At 49.1% G+C, this 20,266-nt stretch overlaps 1 protein-coding gene across 7 annotated transcripts in view; it reads left to right on the top strand.

The window, feature by feature from the left end:
- Window positions 1–3,554: 3,554 nt before the first annotated feature.
- Window positions 3,555–20,266, top strand: part of Otof (otoferlin) — a 101,541-nt gene continuing 84,829 nt past the window's right edge. For 3 of the 7 annotated variants that reach the window (XM_052746064.1, XM_052746062.1, XM_052746059.1), the window contains exon 1: window positions 3,558–3,843. In XM_052746064.1, the coding sequence (XP_052602024.1) occupies window positions 3,765–3,843 (79 nt within the window). In that variant the 5' untranslated portion in view covers window positions 3,558–3,764. Of the gene's footprint in view, window positions 3,844–20,266 lie in introns of all 7 variants that reach the window. The other 4 variants (XM_052746061.1, XM_052746058.1, XM_052746057.1 and 1 more) reach the window with 2 other exon arrangements.

Raw genomic sequence — 20,266 nt, 5'->3', positions numbered from 1 at the left:
GCCTGGCTCCGTTCGGTCGTTTTAGTCCATTATTTTATTAGGGTGATGTGGAAGTAGGTAATGAAGTGTGTGGTTTAGATTTGTCTCAAGTGCCACAGTTCATTCTGCACAGGAGTCTTCAGGGGTGGGTTTCCCTCCAGCCATCAAAGCCCTGAAGTCTGCATAAGATTTGCTTTACACAAACCGTCTACCCTCCATGAGGCTATTCCATTTGTAGGCAAATCCAGGTCCTATCAAGTAGCCTGTCCATATTAACCATCACAACGTTGGTTGTGATGTTCCATATCAGCCTGGGAGAAGTGTCACCTGTACAACTGGACTCTGTAAATGGCAGCTGATGAAGACCACAGACACTAATGAACTCATAGGATATCGCTGCAATCAGAAAGCTCCAAAGATACCCTCTAACAGATGCCAACAAGTCTGGGAGGTGGGGAACCACATGCTTGAAGAGGCGCGCGCGCACACACACACACACACACACACACACACACACACCAGAACTGAAACCTAGTGTGGCAGAGAAGCCAAAGGTGGGTGAGTGGTTGCCAAGCCAGTGGAGGAAATGCCATCCAGTTATATCCATAGCTTACCAAGCCTCCTGGGGAGACATGTGCTGCACTAAGGAAAACATTCAGTAAAATCTTGTTTTGGTTTTTGGTTTTTCAAGACAGAGTTTCTCTGTGTAACAGTCCTGGCTGTCCTGAAATTTGCTCTGTAGACCAGGCTGGCCTCACTGAGATCCACCTGTCTCTGACTCCCGAGTGCTAGTATTAAAGGAGTGTGCCACCACTGCCCGGCCAAGAAAGTTGTTTTTAAAAGGTGGCCTGTAGCTCTGATGTGACATCCACCAGGAAGACTTCCCAATGACCCCAGCTCTACAAGGTGACACACTCACTTCCTCCCCATTAATGGCATCCCAGTTGGCCCAGCTCACGGACACATCCCCCTCCTGAGCTGCTCTGGATCACTAAGCCCTGTTTTTTCTGCATGAACTCTGACTCGTGTATCGGGGGCAGCTTTTGGAATGGTCAGCTGCTGGAGAAAAGATATGCTCATTGGGACTGCCGTCTTCTTACAGACAGGGAAACTGAGGTTTGGCGACGGTTCCTAGGGCTACTTTGTAGGATTTTCCCTTAACGTGCACAGGGCTGCAAAGGGCTCCATAAAATTCACCCTTTACAGCAAAATACAACCAAAGGACCCTCAGGAAGGGGAACTACTAAGTACCACTGAGCCTTACCAATGAAGACGAATCTGTATAATTTTAAAGGGACATTAAACTTGGTCTTTAAAAGTTTTAGATATTTGCTCACATTCAATATATGCATTTTCTAAGAATTTTCTAATTGAGTACAATTAAATATATGTGGAAAAGGCAAGCAAAAATTGGGGAGGGAGAAGAAAATAAGCACACAGAAAAATAGGGTCAGGAACAAGGAACAGTTAGATGGGGAAGGCTCTTGGATATTTGTAGGTTACTCCACTGAGGGATTCCGAGGGGGTAACTTTGTCATCGAGCTGAGAAAGTTTAGTGCTTCTCTCCTTAAACCTTCATACCCTTTTATTACATTTATTTATTTATCATCTACGTGGAGAGAGCACATGGTGTGTGTGTGTGTGTGTGTGTGTGTGTGTGTGTGTGTGTGTGTGTGTGTGTGTGAGAGAGAGAGAGAGAGAGAGAGAGAGAGAGAGAGAGAGAGAGAGAGAGAGAGAGAAAAGAGAGAGAGAGAGAGAGCATGCGCTTCAGCTCACAGCTGGAAGCCAGAAGACCAGCTGATCCTCTCCTACCAACCATAGAAGTCCCAGGGATCAAACTCAGGTCATGAGGTTGGGCAGCAAGAGTTCTCACCTGCTGAGGCGTTCCGTCAGCCCAAAGCCTGTAGACTCCTTTGGACAGGCCACTGAGCTTCCAAGCCCTGTTCATATTAACTGGACATCTGACTATTACAGGATACCCTGTGAAGTTTTCAGGTATGAGGATCTCCCTGGGGTCAGCAGGGGAGGTGTGAGGACAGGCAGAAACCCCGGGGCAGTGAGAGATACCCAGATCTGTAGCCACACAAAGGGGGTCCCAAAGCCCATCTGAGCGCAGGTGCAGAGTTAGCCCTGAGAATGGGCCTCTGCTAAGCCAGGCCAGGCGGCAGGGACAAGATGGGGGACATCCCACCAAGAGTGAGCAACATGAGCAAGAGTGTGCAGACTCCAGGGTCAGGGGATCCAGTCCCCCTGGGCTCCTTTCCCTACAAGCCCTTCCTGGAAGAGGGGGTGGACAGTCTTCTGATGTCCCTTGGATTCCTCTACAGATGTCCCTCCTGACACCTCTAGCAGCTGATTAGGGGAAGCAAGGTAGCTCTCCGCTCACTGGAAACCCATCAACTGCATCACCTCCCCCAGTTCGTGGTCCTCAGCCAGGGATGGGGAGGTTGGGGTATTGTAGAATATTATTTTAAGGTGTGTTACTTTTGCTTATGTTGCATTTGTTTAACTCGGTGAAGCTGTGTTACTGTGCCTAACACACCTGATGGTCTAATAAAGAGCTGAATGGCCAATAGCAAGGCAGGAGAAAGGATAGGCGGGGCTGGCAGGCAGAGAGAATATATAGGAGAAATCTGGGAGGAATGAGACCTAGCAGCCAGAGAAGGAGAAGGACTCCAGGGGCCAGCCACTCACCTACACCCAGCAATGGAGTAAGATTTACAGAAGTAAGAGAATGGGAAAAGCCCAGAAGCAAAAGGTAGATGGGATAATTTAACTTAAGAAAAGTTAGCTAGAAACTAAGCCAAGCTAAGGCTGGGCATTCATAAGTAAGAATTTGTCTCCGTGTGATTTATCTGGGAGATGGGTGGCAGGCCCCCCCAAAAAAGAGAAAAAAAACTACATTGGTGTCCTGAGTCTTACACACTGCCCTACACAGAAGAAGACAGGTCTCTTTCCTGAACCTGGCGCTTATCCATTCAGATAAGGCTGGGTGGTCATTCAACTCCAGGAATTCTGTCTCCACCCTTCCCTTGCCCCAGAGCCCATGCCGCTGCCCCCATCTTTAACACAGATGCTAGAATCCAAACTCAGATCCTTATTCTTTTGTGGCAGATTCTCTACCCACTGAGACATCTCCATTGCCCCTGAGTGAGGCTTTCTAAGTGACACAGCACAATCCATCCAGAGTGGCTGGGCCTGGCCTACCCATGTTCCCCAAGCCCTCTGAGCATCCACAACCCTTGTGATTAGCAAGAGAGAACAGGAGTCATCGTGGATAACCCCCCAAGACACCAGCGCTCCAATCCAAACTCAGATCATGAACTTCCTGATCCCCAGGAGAAGGGGTGCCCTGACCCCACACCCAACCCACCCTCACGCCTTCTGCGGTCTGTTGGCTCTTAGCGGCACAGAGCTTCCATCCTCCAAGCGGCAGGAGCTTCCATTCAAGGAGCTGAGAGAAGACACCTGAAGCTGGACAGAGCTGTATCTAGGGGCTGGTGCTGCTGAATAATGAATTCAGCGTACATTCCCGACACTGGGTGAATACCCCCCTCACACACACACACACCACACATGCTGGGCTGACAGAGGGGCGGGGCTGGCAGGGCTGCACGGCTCTGCTGAGCTGAAGGAGCAGGCTTGCTTTGGTTGCCTTGGTCTCTGTGGGCAGCATCAGGAGGAGGCAGCAGCAGCCAGAGAAGAAGGAGGTGTGTGAGCCGCACTCAACCAGCCAGCTCCTTCCTGCTGCTCTGCCTGGCACTGCCCAGGCCCTCCCCACCAGCATGGCCCTGATCGTCCACCTCAAGACCGTCTCGGAGCTGCGAGGCAGAAGTGACCGGATCGCCAAAGTGACTTTCCGAGGTAGGGAAGCCCCTGTCTCAGGGGGACCCCAGTAAACGGACCCAGCCCACATTCTGTGAGTTGGTAGAGACGGGAGAGGGCTGAGAGGAGGGATGGCAAAGTTCTAGCGGGCATCGTGGCTATAGGCTTTTTAAGAGTGGCCACATGCCCCTGGCCTGACTAGCCTTGAGGCTTCCTACGATTCCCCCAGGCCAACACACCAGTGTCCTGGCAGAGTGCAGATTCTTAGCTCAGTGAGGCAGAAGTGAGGGGTCCATTCCTGGGACCACACAGATCCAGGACAAGGGCTCCAGCAAAGCTTTCCTGGGACCCCCTTTCTTCTCTCCCCCTACAGACTGGTTTCTGTCTGCTGAATAGGAGTCTATGCCTGAAAAGACTTGAGTGGCTGGTAGAAACTGGCAGCCAGGGGCACTCTGCCACCCAGGGTGATGACAGTACTATTGGCCTTTCTCAGACCTTTGGTGTCCCTAGACAGGGACATGACTCCAGTCTCTCCTCTGTGGACTCCTCCTGGCCTCCTTCAGCTCATGGATTGTGACCTACTGTGTACTGAATTGGGGGTCTAGAAATGTGACGCTGAGCACGAGGCCAGTCCCGGTCTAAAGAGCTACATCTGGTGGCTCATGGGAAGCACTTTGCAGACAGGCGTGACAAGAGTGTGATGCAGACAGGTGGGGGGACGCGGGTACCATAACCGAGGCTGGGAGCTGGCGGCTGGGGAAGGCTTCCAGGAGGAGGCAATTGCTCAACTGCTGGCTGAGGGACAAGCAGAGGGAGTGAGCGAAGGGAGTGTGGTAAAGGGGGCAGAGCTGGAGGGGGGAGAGAGAGAGAGAGAGAGAGAGAGAGAGAGAGAGAGAGAGAGAGAGAGAGAGAAAAACGGGGGCTGCATGAACCAAGGAGCAGAAACCGGGCTTCATCGAGGGTATCTGGCAGCGCCCTGAAGAGCCAAGTAGAGAGAGACAGGGCCAGGCTTATCTCTGTGCCCACTCAACCTCTGCAAAATACAGCTCGACCTGCCTAGCCACAGTAAAACCCTCTGGTCCAGAGGTGTCTCAGCAGCCTTTGGCCAAAGCCAATGTCCTCTCCAGTGTGGCGTCTTCTCCCCAGAGGGGTCACAGGGGGCTCAGGAGGCACACTGCCTCTCCAGGTCTGCCAGGAAGGAGATATGAGATGTGGGGAGTCACTTGACATTCCAGTAGGAGCCTCTCCGGGCACCATCACCCGCGCAGGCCATGGGCTTTCTTTCCACCTGCAGGCTGCTGTTGATAGAGCTGGGCCGAGGCGGAAGCCCCAGCTATGTCTCCTGGGGGTAGAGAGGCAGGCAGAAGGGACCAGAGAGTGGGCTGGGCCACCTACCGCTTTGCAGGCCACCCTAGTGGTTGTTTTCTCTGCGGTAACCTAGTTCTCTGTGTGCCACCTGCCGGCTCACACTGGCTTTAGAAAAACAAAGCACATCTTTTAGTCTATGGGACCTGGCCTGCACTCCACACACACACACACACACAGCCCTGCGCTTGGCTTCTTAGCCCTAGGTTGCTTGGTGGCCACAGTTGTGACAGGCCGGTCTTCCTCCCGGAAAAAGAAACCAGGGTCTAGAGAGACTTTCAGGGATTAGTGGAGGGGTAGGGGGATAGTGGCCCAAATTGTCAGGTCCTCATCCTGTCTACTCAATCTTGTAATCTTTTAATCTCTTCCAGGACCCACAAGGAGTGGGCATCCTGTCCAGCAGAGACATTTTTGGGGGAGGGGAGGTACCATGTTGGGGAGTTGAACCCAGGGCCTCCCACATGCTAGATAAGCTCTCTACTGCTGAACCACACATGCCCCCCCCTCCACTCTTTTCTAGCCTTGAACTCAGCTCTACAGCCCAGGCAGGCCTTGAACACACACTTCCCTGCCCCCATAGCTAAGATTCCAGGCTTGCCCCCACCAGGCCATGTTTCTACCTCTCCCTTTTGAGCTGCAAGGCCACACACCCAGGAACGAGGCTGGCTGTAGCCCATGCCTCCTCATTTGCAGGTAGTCAGAAGCAGAGCTCGTGGAGCAAGAGGTGAGGGGTGGGCCGTAGGCGTATGGAAGTATATACAGCCATTCACCAGAAACAGATGGCAGCTATGGGCACCCCAAAATGCCAGCCTACACTGCCGTTTCCTGACATCTAAAACCAATGTCCAAGCCACACTGTGTAGGGGAGGAATGAGAAAATGGAGTAGCTTCAGGGCCTGGCTTATTGGCAGCCCCTCCCCACCCCAACCTCCACAAACCTCTCAAAGCAGGTGGCAGACGGGTGTGGGGCCGGCATGGGGGCCTAAGGGTGAAGGAGAGAAAGGCCCTGCCCTGAGGAGTGGCGAGGGAACAGGGGAGCATGGATTCCACCCTGCCTCACCTGCCATGGCTGGCCTGGGCCGCCCAGCAAGTAGGATAGGGCAGCCCCGTATGCACTGAGAGGCCTCCAGCCTGCAGGAGCCGTCTCCAGTACAGGTCGGCCGGAGGATGCTTGTCGGCTTCTGGTTTCTCTGCTCTTACTTCAACTTGGAGTAATCGTCAGAGCCACGAAACATGGGGTGGGAGCTGTCGTCTGTCTGTCTGTCTACCTACCTTTCTGCCTTGTGCTCGGTCCCTGCGATCCCCCAGCTGCCAAGACCCTAGTGGGAGGCTGCCACCTCTACACTCCTCCCTGGAGCCTTCTTGCCAAAACACAAGGTCGAGAATTTTCCACGCTTGCGCATATTCACCTGGACTGCTTGCTAATACGGAGGTTCTCTGCAGCAAGGCTTCCCACAGGGGCTCATCCTTACACCTCTCCCCACACCCCCAACTTCTGTCCTACTACATCGAACGTTCGGCGGGTTCCTAAGATGCCAAGGGTCCTGCCTGACATTGCGTACTTCTTTGTCGTAGAATGACCCCGTCTTCCGCCTCACAAATGTCCATCTTCGTGCATACTCCAAGGCCCAGCTCATGTGCCGCCTCCTCCAGGAAGTCCTTCTCCTTTCCTTCCACACCCAATACACCCTCCTGTAGCCCAGGCTGGCCTTGAACTCACTCTGTAGCTGAGCCATGACAGGCTTACAAAGACGCAGCACTACGTACCACTCTTTTCACTGTTGAATGGGTTTAAACTCTCCCACGGTGGCCCTGTCAGCCCCCGGCTCGGCTCAGCTGTGAACGTCACCAGAATTTTATGCTACAGGGAATACCGAACTGAAAATAGGTCTCATGAGCCAAGAGCCCTGGCTCACCTTCCTTCTGTCGGCCTGTAGCTCAGAGAACCCTCAGGATTCCAGAGGAAGGCTGACCTCATCCATCCACCAAATGTCAGGGTGGTCCAGCCTAGGGACCATGTCACTCAATGTCTCAGCAGTCAAGGAGCACTTCCTGTAAGGGGAGGCGAGGTTGACTGGGAGCAGCAGCTCCTAGCTGGGTCTTGAACTGTATTTTTAAGTAGAGATCCAGGAGAGCGGAGGATGCGCTGTTGGAGGCAAAGCCATTCTAGATAAGGGCCCCTCTGCACCAGAGGCAGCAGAGTGGACTCCCAGCCAGAAAAACAGCTAGTCCTTTGGCTAGAGGCGCGGGGCGGGGGTGGGAGGGGGGGTGGGGTGGTGACTGTGACCTGAGGACAAGACTGCCCCTAGACCTTTTTTCTGGAAACTTCTCTGCCATTCTCAATACGGGAAGCAGACTCTCCAGGGCCCCCATCCTCAGTATTGCCCTGGATGCCTAGGTCATTCTGACACCCCTGCTCTTGGATGGGGCAGGTGTTCTTCTTTCTGTGGGCAGCAGACAGAGGGGCTCCCCAAGGATAGCAGCTGCAGCCTGTGGCAGGTATGGGCACAGCTCTGTGCTTTGATATGGACACAAGGAATGCGCCCACAGCACCCTCCCATTCCCCCAGCACACAGACTCCTTCCCTGACCCAGGGGGACTCCTTCTCACCAGGGTAGTGAGAGCTCCTCTCCCTCCTCTTCCTCCCCCTGAGCAAGCCCAAGTAAACACAGCCCTAGCAGGGGGCAGATAGCACACCCAGAACATTCCCTCAGCCTCCCTGCTTTGACAGGAGAAGGTATTTTCATGCTATGAAAATGACTGTAAAATTGTCTTCTGCTACAAAAGCACTCGGTGAAAGCTGCTGGAAATGTACTAGGGAGAGAGAGCCGACTTGCAAATGATCCCCCAGAGTGTGAAGGCTTGCTTATCATGTCCATCTTTACTGGCTAAAAAAAAAAAAAAAAAAAAAAAAAAAAAAAAAAAAAAAAAAGCATTCTCCCACCTATACCCATTCCTGGGTCAGGAAAAAAAAAGTACTAATAAAAAGCTTCAAATATAAAGAGGGAGAATAATCCCAGCCAGTTTCAACACCCTCAACTCATGGCCAATCTTGTAATTCTTTCATGCTAATTATGTTGAAAAACACATGTATTATTTCATCTAGAAATATTCAAGTCATAGCTATAAGAGAGGAAGGTTAAAAAAAAAAACCCCACACATTTTACGGTTCCTTAAAAATGAACAATTCTCTAATATTGCCAAGTACTCGGTCCGTGTCAATTTCCTCTGTCTCCATGTTGTAAATTGTTTTCCAGCTCACTAAAAGCTTCATTTTAATGTGTCTTGTAAATCAAGTAATTAATCATTCATTCACTCATTCTTTCATTCATCCACAAATGGTATTTGAGAATCCACCCATGTGCCAAGCATGCTGCTCTAGACCCTGGGAGGGCAGCAAGGGGGCCTTCGAGCGGAAGGGCAGTCCTGGCACCATCACTGTGGATGTGCAAAGGATTGCAGGAAGGGAGGCAGAGGGGCTAGAGCAGAGCCTGGCCAGGAGATAGGCAGCCTGACAAGGTAACACAGAGGCAAGAGTTAGCACCAAACCATCTGCAGGCCGTGAGAAGTTCCAAAGTGGGTAGGGTCTGGGAGGGATACACTGCTAGAGAGCTGTCCTTGAGGGGGGGTCAGAGAATCTTGGCAGGGATCAGCCTACAGAATGGACTGGTATGGGGCTGGGAAGGTGGCTCAGTGGTTAAGGAGCTTGCCACGCAATTGTGAGAACAAGTTTGGTGTTCCAGAACCCATGTGAAAATACAAGGTGGGCACAGTGGCTTGCCTGTAATTCCACCCTGAGACGGCAGAGACAGGGATCCCCAGAGCAAGCTAGACAAGGAGAGTAGCCATGTGGGCGAGCTCTGGGCTTGATGGAGAGCCCGTCTCAATGAGTAAGGTGGGTGAGTGGTACAGGATGAATCCTGACGTCCACCTTGGGCCTTCACAAGCAAGCACACGTGTGTGCCCACAAACATGCAAAATATACATACACATGTGAAAATGGAAGAAAAAAAAAAGATTGGTGCAATGTAGGGGTGTGGAGGTAAACCAGGGGTCTAGGAGCTGGGAATGCGGCCGAGAGTGTGGAAGACACCAAACAGTGGGTGCAGGAGGTCTTGGTAGCACCATGAAGCCTGAGCTCAGTTTGCTAAGTGGATGTGAAGCATGGAAAGCTAAGAATGGTTCAGGAAAGAACGTTCCATTTGGTTCCAAGACTGGAAAGAGGAAGCCAGGGCAGGGTGCAGGTAGGGCTGTGGGATCCACCGGAAGGGAGGCCTGGCATTCAGAGGACAGTGAATGCGGGTTTAGGAAAAGATGCCTCTGGGTAGGGGGTAGATGTGGCTTGTGGACCCAGGGATTTGGATTTGGAGAAGCAGGATCAATAGGCTCAAACAGGTTTTCCTATTTGACTTCCCTGTGCTTGGCTCTCAGATGACCCAGGAATCTTGCTGCGGATTCCTGGGGACGATGGGAAAATAACGGGAGGTAAAATGGTACTTGAAACAGATTGTCTGCTTTGGGTGGTCCTCCTGTTCTCCTGACTGGCACTGTCAGCATCCATGTGGGCATCGCCAGAGCTGGAGCCTTGACCACTTCCAGACACAGCTGGTCTGTCAGCAGTAGGGTTCACTGTGCAGCCTGAGTACAGGTAATGACCCCACCCCAAGAGACTACAATGCCTCCCCAACCCTTTAACTGTCTTCAAGGTGCCCCTATACTCCATTCATCAAAAAGGTTCACCACTCCCTACGACATAGAGAAAGATAGATGCCTTAGGTTCATAAGGATGGTTCATTCTCAGACAACTCAACCTTGGTCCAATGCCAAGTCACCCATCTCAGGAAGCAGCAACCATCACTATAGCAAGGAGGTGCGTCACATACTATACAAGGGAAGATAGCCATACTGCCCTCAGGAACATGCAGTTCTCACAGGGATCTGTGTTTCACAGTTCCAGAAAAGTCTAAGACAGAATACCCTGTGATACTCTCAACCCATTAACTACTTGCTGCCTGACAGATCCCAGGTGCTTTCTTTTTTAGAAGTTTTCTTTCATTTGCTTTTTAAAACAAATTTTAATTTTTTTGGTGTGTGTGTGTTTGTGTATGGGTATTTTGTTTGTGTGTAAGTCTGTGTACCATGTGTGTACATAGTATCCACTGAGGCCAAAAGAGGGTTTCAGATCTCATAGAACTGGATAATTGTAAGCCATTGAGTGAGTGTTGAACTCAGGTCCTCTGGAAGAGCAGCAGCTGGTGATCTTAACCACTGAGCCATCTCTCCAGCCCCCCCTTTTTTATGTGAAAGTTTAGAATAAAATCAGCATTGTGCTTGTAACAATATTTCTGCTCCACTTGAGAATGTAAAAGCAGCCATTCTCCCATCATGCCTCACTGTACTCCCAGCTCAGGCACAGAAGGAGTTCTCCGCCCAGTTGGTGGATCGCCGGGGTCACAAACTCCTCCATCCATCTCTGGATTGGGAGAACCTAGCACCCAGCATCTGCTAACCCTATGTCCCAGGCTCCAAGGCAACACCTCCTCCTCCTCCTTTGCCTCCATGAAAAGTGGGAACCGGTGATGTCAGCACCTGGGAGAAGGATTGAGCCGAGTTAGAGAAATCGGGGTCAATAAGTTCAAATACGGTTTAAGATCCTCGCGCTATCCCTGCCTCTCAGATGAACCCTGCCCGAGTCCGGCTTTCTTAGTGTTAGCAGGGTGAGGAAGGAGAAACAAATGGGTGATAACATGATACTTGAGTAAGAACGAGAAGTAAAGAATTAGTGGCTGAGGGGGCCTTTGCTCAGCTGAAAGCTAGAGACGCAGGCAGTCTCCAGTCTCTCAGGCCTGTCTCTGGGAACAGCCAGTTTTCAGAGAGGACACTATTTAAGGAGATTGAGGAGTATGCTTGGGCTCGTGGCAGGGGGGAGCTTATTTTGAGTTGAATTTCTTTGTCATACTGTGCCATCACCTGTCAATAAAAAAGCGAAGAGCTCTCTGTAGAAGAAATGATGGGTTGTTTCCAGAGAAAATTACCAACAAGCAGACAAAATCATTAGGGAGATGGAAGGTCTGACAGACACAACCCTCGGCCAATGTCCCACTAACAGGGTTTTCTGAGATATTAAGCCTCAAAACTGAAGACCGCACATTTGTCTGAAGTATTTCTGGCATGTTCGTTATGACAGGCAGTATGCTGAGGGACTCAGGGGTCACTACATTTCAGAAGACTGACTTCTGGGTCTGCAAGCTTGACAACCTGAGTTTGGTCCACCGAACCCACAACACAGAGGTGGAAGGAGAGAACCGACTCCATAATGTTGTCCTCTGACCTCCACATGTGTGCCACGGCATGTGTAACCGCACACACACACCATACATTCACACTAATAAGGGGGAAATGAGAAAGACTGGCATCCTGCATACTCACAGGGAAGTCTAACTTTTTGACAGTGGGATATTGTCATCTACAAATGTGGCTGTATTCATAACTACGGTGGAGCACAGATGGCCCATGGGCCTCAGGTTGGACACATCCACACAGAGTATGTTCTTTGGCCATACTGAAATTATAAAATCAATAGCAATAGGATATCTTTTAAAACCCCAGATATTGAAGAATTAAATAGTAGCCTTCTTTCTGTGGTCAAAAGAGAGCACAAATTAGCAATTAGGAAACAAGGATGGGAGGGACTATCACTCAGTGGTGGAGCACCTGACTAGTATGCACGCAGCTCCGGGTTTGATCCTTGCCTCCTCCCCACAAGTTCTAATTTTGCAGAGGCAGAGAAGGGGCTGGAGAAGTGACTCAATGAAGGCTACCCAATGAAGGCGCGCGCGCGCGCGCGCGAGTGTGTGTGTGTGTGTGTGTGTGTGTGTGTGTGTGTGTGTGTGTGTGTGTATGTGTGTAAAATTTCAAGGAACCTATGTGAAAACTACCACAATGAGTGGAAACTAGCAACTTTTCAAGGTATAGAAGTGATACACACAAATGTTTCTATAGAAACAACCAGCTGAAATGAAGAAATTTAAAAGTTATTACATTTACAATTGCATAAAATGTAAGAAATTCAGAAATAAGTTTAGTCAAAGACCTTGATGTGAAAAATAAAACATCAAGAGAAATGAAAGAACACCAAATACAGAAAAAAAATATGTCTGGGGGAGGAAAGTTCATACTGGTAAAGGCGCCAGGTCCCCATAAATTGCTATATAGAGTAAGCACAGTCCTAGCAGGAGCCACAACAGGCGTTTTGTAGACAGGCTGTTAAAATTGTGTGGGCATGCAGAGGATCTAGAGTAGCCAAAACCACCTTGAAAACAGAAGTTTGGGAGTCTCACTGTTTGAGTAAAAGCCTATAAAGTCACAGGAACCGAGTCAGTGGACCAGCCTGAGACTAGAGAGTGGTGTAGAATATAGGGTCTGCAAGCGGATCTCACGGGCAGACAGTTGATTTGAAGTCAGGGTATCAGGTACCTCAAAGAGCTAGATCTCTATTGGGGTAAAAATAAACTTCAAGCTTCTACATCATTTCACCCACAAAGATGAACTGAAGATGGGTCACTAAAGCTAAATATTAAAAGGGGCTGGAGAGCTGGGTGTGGTGGTACACACCTTTAGTCCCAGCACTCGGGAGGCAGAGGCAGGAGGATCTCTGTGTGTTTGAGGGCCAGCCTGGTCTACACAGCAAGTGAGACTCTGTTTCACAAAAGGGGGTAGGGGAACTGGAGGGATGGTTCAGAAGTTGAGTGCTGGATGTGTAAACATGGGGACCAGGGTTCAGATCCCCCCACCTGTGTGATAAGATGAATGTGGTCGCACAAGCACCTGTAAGCCCAGGACAGGGAGGGGCAGAGACAGGAAGACTGCTGGAACTTGCTGGCTATCAATCTAGAGAAAAACAAAAAGGATTTCTAGGTTCATTGAGAGACCCTGCTTCAAAGGAGTGATGGGGGAGGGGAGGGGGGACACACTATGCTCGTCTCTGGCCTCTGCACATGCTCACAAGCATGTGCATGCAACACACACACACACACATAAATTAAAATTGAAAATAACGCTAAACAAAAAAACTATAAACTTCTAGAAGAAATTTTAACTGTTTGTTCTATTTTGGATTACACAAAAATTTCTTAAAGGAAATGAAAAAAAAACTCCACATTGTAAAATATAAACCTCCCCAAACTAATGAATTAGGTTTTCTTTCTTGTTTTTTCCTTTTTCTTTCTCTCTTTCCTTTGGTTTTTCGAGACAGGGTTTCTCTGTGTAGTTTTGGTGCCTGTCCTAGAACTCACTCTGTAGACCAGGCTGGCCTCGAACTCACAGAGATCCATCGGCCTCTGCCCCCCCCCCAAGTTTAAAGGCGTGTGCCACCACCACGGGCATGAATTAGATTTTCTAATAATTAAAAATTCCTATTTATCACAAAATATATTTAAGAATACAGGAAGGCAAGGCACACACAAGATGAAAATATTCACATCGAGGCAAATCAGTAGCAAAAAGACAAATGAGCAAACTTTCTAAAGCAATCAGACTCAAGCAGATGTCACATAGAAGAAAGCCCAAAACCATAAATGTGATCACCATTAAAGAGACGAGCATCAGAGTTACAAGAGATACAGTTTCACGGGCACTACAATAACTAGGAAAGTAAAAGGCTCACAGTCAGCAGATGTTTATGGACTGTGAAACAGCTGCATTTGTTACATTGCTGATTGGTTTGTGAAACAGAGCCATCACTTTGGAAACTCCTTGGCAGTTTCTGATAAACTTACACAGATAGCTGTCCACTGTGCCTGCAATCCTGCTCTTATGCATTTCCACAAGAAAAGTGAAATTGCATGCCTACACAAGGAGTTTTTTCTTTTTTTTAATTTACAGCAGATTTACTCATAACTGTTCCAGTTTGCCATCTGTTGCTGTGATAAAACACTGACTTCTGGGCAGTGGTGGTGCACACCTTTAATCCCAGCACTCGGGAGGCAGAGGCAGGAGGATCTTTGTGAGTTCGAGGCCAGCCTGGTCTACAGAGCGAGATCCAGGAAAGGCGCAAAGCTACACAGAAAAACCCTGTCTCAAAAAACAAAAAACAAAAACAAAACCACTGGCCGATGTCAGCAGGCGAAGGCAGGGCTCCTTTGGCCTACCCACTGCAGTCCATCATTGAGGAAGCCAAGGCAGGAACCTGGCGGAGGCAGGAGATGAAGCAGAGGCCATGGAGGATGCTGCTTCCTGGCTTGCTCTTCATGACTTGCTCGGCCTGCTTTCTTATACACACCAGGACCACCAGCCCAGGGATGGCACCATCCACAGTGGGCTGGACTCTCCCATAACAATTGTCCATCAAGAAAATGCTGCCCCACGGCCATTCCCTTGGGCAAATTTGATGGAGGTAATTCTTCAATTGAGGATCCCTTTCCCCAGGTAGCTTAAGTTGACGAAACAAAGACAACTAGCACAATAACACAATATCAGAAGCAACCTAAAAGTCTATGAGCAGAACAGCTGAACATGTTGAGTTGTAGCCATGCAATGGAATATTACAGTGAAAAGGAACAGATATACCCGCCATATGGATGAGATCTCTAAGTGAGGATTGGAAGTAGTGACCGGGGGGCAGGGAATGCATCTGTATTGAACATGCACTTTTCACTGGTCAGAATTTCCTAAGTAAAACACTATTTACATTTGTAAGCATTTACATGAGTGGGTATTATATGTAGTCTAGCAATGGTTTGAAGTATATGGGAAGATGTGTGTGGATTAAATGCAAATGTTACAAGATTTTGTACAAGGGGCTCTAGCACCCATGGGTTTTGATGTCCAGGGGGAGTTGGTTTCAGGCCCCTCAGACACTGAGAACAGCTATACTGACGTACACAACAATATGAATGAATCAGAAAGACGTGACTAAGAGAACCATTAACACTGACAGACACACACAGAGCACCCCTGGGGGCTGTGCTAGCTCAGTTAGTAAAGCACTTGCCCTGTAAGCACAAGAGCCTGGGTTTAATCCCTAGAGCCCACCAGGCATGTACTTATAATTCCAGTGCCGGGAGGCAAACACAGGCGATCCTGGGGTTCTAGGCCAGCCAGAGGAGCCTACTTGTCAAGTCCCAATGAATGGCACTTGAGGAACAACTCCCAAGGATGTCTTCTGACTTCTACATGCATGCATGCACCTGCACGCACATGCACCTTCACATGAACATGTGCACACATGCACCTGCATGCACGCACATGAACATGTACACAGGCACACACATACACAAAAGTACCTTCTATAAGATACCATATAAATGATGTTCAAGATGTATACCAAGCTTTTTCTTTTAGGTATCCAACCAGCTCCCAAATCATGCACAGAGACTTATTAGTTTTGAATGCTCTGCCTAGCTTAGGCACATTTCTAGCTCGCTCTTTTAACTTAAATTAACTTGTTTCTCTTTATCTACCTTTTGCCCTGGGGCTTATTACTTTTATTTCCTTCTGTATATCTTGTATTGCTTCTCTGTGTCTAGCTGGCTTCTTGCCCCGGGCAGGCATATCCCTCCTCTCCTTCTCTCATTCTTTTCTTTTTGAGCCTAGATTTCTCCTCCAATGTATTCTCTCTGCCTGGCCAGCCCCGCCCATTCTTTCTCTGCCTAGATATTGGCCATTCAGCTCTTCATTAGACCAATCAGGTGCCTTAGGCAGGCCAGGTGAAACAGATGGAACACATCTTTACATAGTTAAACACATGCAGCATAAACAAAAGTCACACATCTTTACATCATTAACAAACGCAGCAGAAGCAAATGTAACACACCTCTACACAGTTAAAGTCATATTCCGCAGCTTAAGCAAATGTAACACATCTTTCCTAGTTAAAATAATATTCCACAACCCAGGTGGGGAAAGACTGGGGGCTGGAGAGATGGCTCAGTGGTTAGGAGCGCTTGTTGCTCTTGCAGAGGACCTGGGTTTGGTTCCCAGCACCCACATGGTGGTTCACACCCATCTCTAACTCCAGTTCCAGGGGATATGGTGTTATCCTTTGATCTCCATGGGTATCAGGCATGCATGTGGCACACATACATGCAGGCCAAACACTCACCCATAGCATGAAATAAAAATAAACTTTAAAAGATTAAGATGGGATAAAAGCAATCTTTGATGATAGAAATTGGAGCAGCCGTTAGGGGCTGACTGCAGCAGGTAGAAATTAACTGGGAAGGGGTCCGGGGAATATTTTGAAGAACTGAAAATGTTCTGTATCTTGACTGTGTGGTAATTAAACAAGTATGTGCATTTATTAAGACTCATTAAAATATACCCTTAAGATCTGTAAATGTAAATTTTACCTAGTTAAAAAAAGAGTCATAATCACACTTAAAATACCTAAAACTTGAATAATATTACAGGTGAGTGAAAAATTGTTTCTAATTATATGCTGCTAAAATTACACTATAAATGTGATTCATAGTAGAGGAGACAACTTTTATATTTAGCCTGTAACTTAAAGGCCTAAAGCAAAAGGACCATTCCATGGAATGGTGGCTGTGTTATGCATAGTAACAAAATTTGTGCACATGCTATTCTAAAGTCCCCCCCCCTTTCCCCCATTTCATGGATGAGGAGGCTAAGGCAAAGAGAAGGAATTTAGTGGGAGGGCACGAGCTAGCAACCGGTAGAGCTGGCTCAGGAGCCATATCATCTACCAAATTCAGGACCAGAGAGAGGGCTCAGCAGGTGAAGGCCTTCTGCTGCAAGCCTGGAGATGTGAGATTGCTTCCCAGAACCCTAGGAGGAGAGAACTCACTCCACAAAGGTGTCTTCTGACCTCCACATGTACTCATGGGGCTCACCTGCCCCCCACATCCACCATGCTTTCATATACAGTAATCATAAACAAAACTTTGAACTATCTACACAATGGCCCCGTGCTCATGGAGACTTGATTTTATGCCCAGACTTGCTTCAAAGCAACCTCTTGCTGACTGTCCCAAAGTCCTAAGACATTAAACTGGTCCAGCATGATTATTCCCAGGTTACAGGTAATGATTTGGAGAACCCCCATGGGTAGGACCACCAGCTCCAGGACTAAGTCCTGAGGGGCAGCACCATGCCCACCCCTGCCAAAGTCTGGCCTCTCCCTTGCACTCAGAGCCTGCTTCCTGGTGCTTGTGGGGGTAGCTGGCCTTGCAAGGAAGCAGGCTGGCATGAAGCAGAGAGATTGAGATTGCGGCAGGGCCTGCTCAGAGAACTCCTATGGGGGTGACCGAGGATGCCCACAGCATCTGGGCACAGGAAGGGGCCTGGAGAAACTCGCTGGACCCTTCTCAGGGAATGCACAGTGATTTGCTGGCTTTAAGTAAGGCAAGGAAAGAATTAGGACAGGGCTGAGTGGCCAAGAGTGTTACGTTCTGTCTCGGCTCATGTGGAGCAAACAATGGCTACCCAACATTTCTACTTTCTGAGGACAGACTTTCTCCTCTCTCCCATCAGCATCAGGATTCAGTGCACCACACTCCCAGCTCCACCAGGACCCCTCCCTCAGCTCGGGCATTCTTTGAAAATTTGCATACATTCTCTCCCGGAGTTCCCAGCTCAGTGCCCAAGACCTCTGGAGATCTGGACTCTGTTATTCTTCTGGTGTCTGCGTTCATGCCTGGGTGACTCTTGCCTTGACCTGCTAGGCAAAGGCTCATTTCCTCCTCTTCTGTGCTCTCGCTTCAAGCCAGCAGTCTAATTCTACCTTACATAAAAGCGTCTCCGCGGCTGACACGTCTCTCCCTGTGGCTCGTAATAAGCTCTTAAAGGCAGCATCCAGATGCTAATTATCTCCGTTCAACTTCCCTCTGTGAGGGCTGAATGGTAGGGCTGACACAGGCCGGGGAGAAGCCAAGACCCCTTGCTGCCTGTGGAAATGGAAGAACTTATGGGGCAAGCAGCCCCTCTGTGCCTGCCTCGTCGCAAAGGTCTGTGTCTCTCTGGCAGGGCCAACTGGAAAAGAGAACTTAGTCTGTGCAGGGGGTGTATTTTGTGCTGTGCAATCACGTCCCACGAGAAGCTAGGACGTGTCACCCTGCACATAATACAAGCACACGGCTCACCTGCATATAGGAAGCGGGCTGCCGGGTGGGTGGTTTTAAAATGGCAAATGACATAAAGGTTCTCATTCTATTAAGATCCTGAGCCCTCCGAGTCGTGATGGGAATATCAGATGGTGGGGTACTCACGACACTCTGAGCTCAGCTCTGCACTGACTGGCTGGGGAGGGGTTCATTTCAAACCGAACGGCTCAGCCCTCAGAGGGGAGGGTGCTGTTCAATTTTCCATCTAACCTCCATCTCACCTGACCCCTCTCCACGCAAGGAAGAGGTGATTTTCTTTCCAGCTTTATTTTCCATCATCCCCGTGGCGAGAGAGGGGATTGGGTATTACGACTTTCGATGGTTTTGTCCGAGGCCCTTTAAAAGGAAGCTGACATGTCACTATCTAAGGCGGGTGGTGGATGAAGTGGATGGTAAGTGGAAATGAACTTCAGTAGGATGAGCTTCCCAGTCCTCAGTGATAAGCTGGAATGGTAAAGGGCCTCTGGCTCTCCCCAGAGAAGACAGGACTGCTCATTAATCCTCCCCAAATGTGCCTCTTCCAAAGTGTGCCAGCGCGCTTTGCTTTCTTAATACATTGCTCTTTCCACTGTTTCTCCATGATTTGTTTAAGCAAATATTTATATTTGTATGAATATGTTACTTGTATACAGAAGGAGAGAGCGTTCAGCTCCCCCATTTGGACTGTTCTTCCCAGCTTCCTCTCCAGTGCCCAAGACATTGAGGTTTTTAGTTCATCTCCAGGTAGAGCTGAGCTGTGTACAGTCTATGGTGACTAATTTCACTGTAGTTTACATCCCCTCCCAGGGCTGTGGGAAAAAACAGAGGAGTGCTTTATGCAATTCAAACCCAACACCACCTTCCAGGACCCCACCTGCCCTCCCACAGCTGAGTTCTCCAGCTTTTCATTCCTGGAGACCCCTGAGCCTAGCCATAGCCAAGGCTCATTAAGACCTTATACGATGAAAAGGCCTTTGATTATTCAGAGCTGTGGGTCCTTGGGGAAGCCCAATGCACACCAGCGCTCACCTGATTCTCGAGTTATATTGTGTGTGTGGCCTGAGGGAAAAATTAACAGAGGCACAAAGCTCGGGTGTCATCGCTCACGCGTCCTCCGCCTCTGCTGGCTGCCTTCAAATGCATGGTGGAGCTTTTTCTTTCCCATTTTTCTCCTTTTGTTTTGTCCCTGGCTAGTGCTAAAGACTCTTTCCCATCTCATCTATTTCCCATCCATTTTCTGTGTAGATGACTCCTCTGCTTTATAGCATGCTTCGTCGTCATTATCTCAGATGCAACCCGGCAACCATTTCTGTGTGTACCTGCCACGCACACGCACACGCACACGCACACACACACACAGTTGCACACCCACTTACTTGTTTCTGAGAACCCAACATCGAACCCCTAGCTTCCTGGTCAGGGGCCAGCTCTACCTCCCGTCATAAAAACCATTCAGGCCCCAGAAATCTCTTATTAAACGGAATTGAATGGCTGAGCAGGCAGGGTGGCTCGCACCCAGAGGACAGCTGAGAGTTCAAAGCCAGCCTGGGCTACAGTGTGAGACTGTTTCAAAAACAACAGATGAGGCCACCGAGACCCAGAAAATCCGAGTCAGTTCCTAAAGGGAACAAGCCTGGCCAGGCCTCTATGCTCACCTTCATCATCCGTGACATGCGGAGGACCAGTGGGGCTCATTCCATCCTCCCTTGGCCCAGTGCTAGCCAAGCAGGGTCTTCAGGTCTCCTGGGAGAAGTGCATGTTTGCCTAATACCAAATCTCCTGACCACCCAGCCATAGCCACCAGTGACAACCCACACTAACCCCAAACAGGATTGAGTTCAAGTTGGGAAAAGCCTTCCAAGAGATAGACCCCTGGTTTAAGTTGGTGAGGATTTATTTAGACTTATTTCCCCTTTGATTACAAAAGTATGATCTGTAAGAAAAAAAATCATATATATATACGTAGTGAGGGATACACATCAGAGACAGAGTGTCTA

This window comes from Peromyscus californicus, unplaced genomic scaffold (assembly GCF_007827085.1).
Source record: "Peromyscus californicus insignis strain IS unplaced genomic scaffold, ASM782708v3 Scaffold_1__1_contigs__length_55948999, whole genome shotgun sequence".
NCBI classification, from domain to species: domain Eukaryota; kingdom Metazoa; phylum Chordata; class Mammalia; order Rodentia; family Cricetidae; genus Peromyscus; species Peromyscus californicus.
Note: the sequence above shows the minus strand (reverse complement) of the source record. Positions and strands in the feature narration are given on the sequence as shown.